The sequence below is a fragment of the Cyprinodon variegatus genome, unplaced genomic scaffold, assembly GCF_000732505.1.
Source record: "Cyprinodon variegatus isolate N-32 unplaced genomic scaffold, C_variegatus-1.0 Scaffold35, whole genome shotgun sequence".
Taxonomy (NCBI): domain Eukaryota; kingdom Metazoa; phylum Chordata; class Actinopteri; order Cyprinodontiformes; family Cyprinodontidae; genus Cyprinodon; species Cyprinodon variegatus.
In genome coordinates, this window is record NW_015150488.1 from 1,357,461 (window position 1) to 1,362,277 (window position 4,817).

The 4,817-nt window shown below is 38.0% G+C and overlaps 1 protein-coding gene across 1 annotated transcript in view; it reads right to left on the reverse strand.

Annotated features, from left to right (window-relative positions):
* Positions 1-4,002: 4,002 nt before the first annotated feature.
* The window catches only part of sspn (sarcospan), an 8,482-nt gene continuing 7,667 nt past the window's right edge, over positions 4,003-4,817 (reverse strand). Inside the window, exon 3 of the mRNA XM_015404380.1 lies at positions 4,003-4,711. Coding sequence (XP_015259866.1) covers positions 4,352-4,711 — 360 coding nt within the window. The 3' untranslated portion in view covers positions 4,003-4,351. The remainder of the gene's footprint in view (positions 4,712-4,817) is intronic.

Below are 4,817 nucleotides of genomic sequence, written 5' to 3' on the forward strand. Positions count from 1 at the left end.
TTTTTACAATATATAACACTTGAAACATTGCTTTGCAAACAGACACTTGAAGAAAACTGCAAATAAAAGTTTTGTTAAAGAACTCATGGAGATGGAGCTCATCAGAAGAGCTGAACTGTTTTGGAAGGGGGCAGAACTGGAGTTATGACGCTGCCTGATCTGCTGCATGCCCACACTCCGCTTCCCTGTTTTAGCTGATAAACGAATCACAGGGCGCAAACTAGTGTTTCCTCCCGTCCCGTCATTTACCCTCCGCTGAGAGGACCATCCGTCTTTGGCTCCGGGTTTGTTGTTTACGCTGGCAGGCCTGCTTTCACTCCTGCTGCCGGTGACAGCCATTAAAATTAGTTCATGCAGTGCCATAATGGTGAGCAGCTGTCACTGCGTAGACATGAGGGGTAAAGTGCAGCATTACTGGAATGTGTTGCAGTTACAGAGGGAGGAAGAGAGTAATATTGAAACCATCATTACTGTCAGGCAGAGGTTTTTATATTTGCCATGTTGAGATAGTTCTGTCAGTCTGAGTGGCTCTTCAAACTACACAGCTCAATTTGACTAATTTCCTTTTTTACTTTAAATTTTACCCTCTCAGTGTGGACCTACTTTAGGATTGTTTTTAACATCTTTCCACTCAAACCGCAGGGATAAATCACATGCTTTGCCTTTGTGTATTCAGTAGAGAGAGAGGGAAAACAGCTAGAGAGGGTGAACAAACACAAGATAACAAGCACCTCTGTGGCTGCAGGCAGTTGGAGATTCAGACCTCTCACCAATAACACCCTGACCAATGCATGTTCTGCAGGGAATTTTCATGTAAAAAAAACACATGTTTGGTTTGTTTGTGAAATGGTCCATTTTGTTCAGCAGAGTTTTGGGCTTTAATATTATCCTATGAATGGCATCTTTATTCATCTTCTTTCTTATTGTTGAGGAACACCGAACTGCCGGTGAAGTCTCAGAGCTTTAGATGTTTCAGAATGATTTGGAAGCTCCTGGATAAATCATGGGTGTGCGACTCAAATAATATTGGTTGGCCAGCCACTCCTTAAAGGGTTTACCACTGTGCTGTTTTCCCCATTCGTTTATAGTGATTCTCAGTTTGAGTACTCATGTCTCCAAAATCCTAGAAATGATCTAATAAACATTTCCAGACTGTTGTCTGAACATCAATACATTTGTTTCGCATTCATTTTTTTAAATTATTTCTTTAGATCAGGAGATAATCTAAAATATTCTGACCCATTTCAAAGGTGTAATTTAGGTGATTCTCAATATTTTTACTCATATAATTGATATAAAATCTGTAGTGGGGTCACAACTTTTTAACAGGACTGGAAATACTAACTGTTTTATTGTGTTATCATTTTTTTGTTGTTGTTTCAGCTGACCACACCTTAAGGCGATACTAACACACAGAAGGCTCGGCGACAGTCAGCTTCATCTGTCAGGTTTATAAATAAACTTGCCCCCATGATGACTGGCATGTGATTTCCAGCATCTGGCTGTAAACTTTGAGCCTTGCAGTCACATGACCCATTTACATCACAGCACAAAATAAGCACGTGAAAACAAAATAGTCTGGGCTTGGACAGGCTCTTTCTTCTGGTGCAATGTGAGCTCATACTTTTAAAAAACATCTAAACAAAAATAGATAATTTGTCCCTATGAACCATGGCACCCTTGCACCTTTCCACCATAGCTCTGGCGATGTGTTTAAGGTCCCTATCCTGCTAGAAAGGAAACTTCTCTCCCAGTCTTGAATCATTTACAACCTCTAACAAATTTTCTTCCAGGATTTCCCTGTTTTTAGCCCTATCCATTCTCTCCTGATTTCTGACAAGTTTCTGTCCATTGTAATGAAAAACATCCGATAACAGAATGCTGCCACCAAGATTCATCAAGAAGAAAAGGCTGCTTTCAACTTGTTTAGTGATGTATATTTTCCCTCTCTCATTGGGGTTTTGCATGTAGGTCAGATAAGTTCAGTTTGGTCTTGTTTGAGTAAAGAATCTATGTCTGCAGAGCTCTTCCTCCAGCATGGCTGCCCGGTCAACAATTTCCCATTCAGTGGGCTTCTTCTTATTTTCCCCAGAAAGAAACATAACATCTATCCTCTATAAAGAATGTCAGCATAAAATTTAAAAATTATAGGCCTGCATGTGTCGATTTTCTGCTGTTCATTAGAGTCACAATTCTGATAGATAAAAACAATTTAGGCTAATGTATATATTTTTTTGTTTTCCCTTTTTTTTTTCTCCTTTTGGCTTTGCCATGTGTAAATGAACACACATTTAAAAAAAAAAGAGGATGTTATGTCTCTCCAGCTGCCTGTCTGATTCCCCAGAGTCATGCTGGTGACTGGCACTGCATCCTTCTCCACTATGAGCTCAGTTTGGTTCTGCTTCCAGTCTAATGAGGTGATATCTGCCTAGACTGTTACAGGACTCATGACAAGCTTTTCAACCTACAAACTGTTCAAAAGGAAACAGTACATAGTAGACCCTTTCCCATCTCTGTTTTTGTTTTGTTTTGGTTGCTTTTTTTAAGTAATGATTTTTTTACTCTTGTGTTTGAAATAATCAAACTGATTTTTGTTAAGCTAACAAAGCTGAATTGATTAAAAAGTCAGATTTTAATGTTATTTCAATTACTTAAAATATATATATATATATATATATATCCCAACTGTCCTTGCCTATTGTAAAGCTAACAAAGCTGAATTGATTAAAAAGTCAGATTTTAATGTTATTTCAATTACTTAAAATATATATATCCCAACTGTCCTTGCCTATTGTAAAAAAGTTATCCCCTCTTTGATAAATAGTTGTTTCACTATGAAAATATAGTGAAACAATGATCATAGTGATTTTCATGTTTCACTATGAACAAACAGGAAAAACAAAATGTAGTTATTGACCAATCAACTAATTAGACAAGTATCTGAGTTAAACATAGATGAATTCAAGTAGGAACAATGGAACTTTGATAATGCTTTATTTTACCATTTCACTATGGGAGTATCCTATTTTAAAGCTTGTAAAAATATAGTTTAAAAATTATAACTTTGCAAAAGGTAAACTCTAAACCCAGCTCATGCTGGCACCAAAGAATCAGTCAGTCAATGTTTATTTATGAAGCACTTTAACAAACAAGGCGCCCAAAGTGCTGCAGGTATAAATAAAAATATCAGTTGCGATACTAAAGCAGAATCAGATTGTATGCATTAAACCATCACTTTTATAGAAAATAAAAAGGTACAGAGCAAAAGGATCACTGAGGCAACTAATTGTGATAAGTAAATCCCAGTTACAAAGAATCCATAGAAATTGTGCACAATTTCAGTATTTTCAGCTAAAAAAAAACAAAAAACAAATACTGCTTTCTGGTATGTGTCTGGGATTGTATTCTGTGCACATAGCAGGAATATATCAAAAATATTTAGAAACAAAGCAAAAGTAATGTACAATATTTAAAATATATATATATATTTTGTGTTTGGATGCATAATATCCACACTTGGCAACAATGGAAACTGCAAGTATAAAGTTTTGTGTGAAACGCTAGCACCACAATATCTCTTAACTACAGATGCATGACAAATTAAAGGAAAATGTTATCATAAAGTGAGAAAATCAGGAGATGGCCGCATAGCTCAGAACGAAACCGTTCTGGTTAATCAACTTGATCTGGTGATGCAATACTTTGTTAGGGAGTGAGACGTGTCCTCCAGGATAGCGGCCTCTGTCCATAGAAGCATACAATTCAATGATGTTTTTTTGTTGTTGTTTTTTTTTTGTTTTGTTTTTTCAACTTAATAATAATGATCTCTACTGAAACTATTAGATGAACTTTTGCAGGAATAAAAAAAAAACAATCCCAGCAAACATCCCTTTAGGAAGGAAGGTTCCTCTAAAGATTAAACTTCCTCTTGGTTGGATAATAACGTGTTTTATTTAAACCTCGATGTTTGTCATCTTACTTTACTTTCATTACCACCTAAATCAATGTGTGGTAGAAGACAACACTGAAACTCTGATATTAATGTAACCTCAACCAGCTGAGGTGACACCATATCCCCTGTTGGCTGCGAATACTTAATAGATTTTTTGCTGCAATGAGGAGTAGGTGTATAAAATATCCTGGTTTTCTTACTTTTAAGGTCCTGCACACTGTTCAGAGGCAGCATCACATTTCAGCATTATTCCTCTAATTTGCCACCTGTCTGTAAAAGAGTTTTTAAAGGAGGTACACACTAAGGCACACACAAAAAAGTCCCTGTTCTGGAGAGTCTAACACTATAGAAATCAGGGTTCTTGTTTTACTCTGACTGACTATAGTCATTCTCAGTGGGTTAAACTTTTTGCCACTGCTGGGTGGAGGGAGATCGGATCTGTATCCCGGCAAAGAAGACTTGGTAGCGATCCTTCCACATGATGAAGGCTCCGGTGGCACAGACCAGCGCCTGGGCGAGGTTCAGCAGGATCTGGAGCAGGAAGTAAAAGGTCAGTGTGCTGGTGATCGCCTCGCAATCGCCGGCCCCTTGGTAGTTAAAGGTGCGGGCTATCGGGTCACTTTGATCCAGCACACACACACAGTCCACTCCCGCATTTTGGCAGTTGAAGCTGCTGGCCTGGGAATGGTGGTGTCCAGCAAACGCCACAACCAGCAATGAGATGACCAGGCCGATGGTGCACAGGACAAAGTACAGCAGCTGGTGGGAGAGGAGGAATACAGCAGAAATAAACAATCTAACCCAAAGAAGTCACTTTGTTCAGATCTATCTATCTATCTATCTATCTATCTATCTATCTATCTAT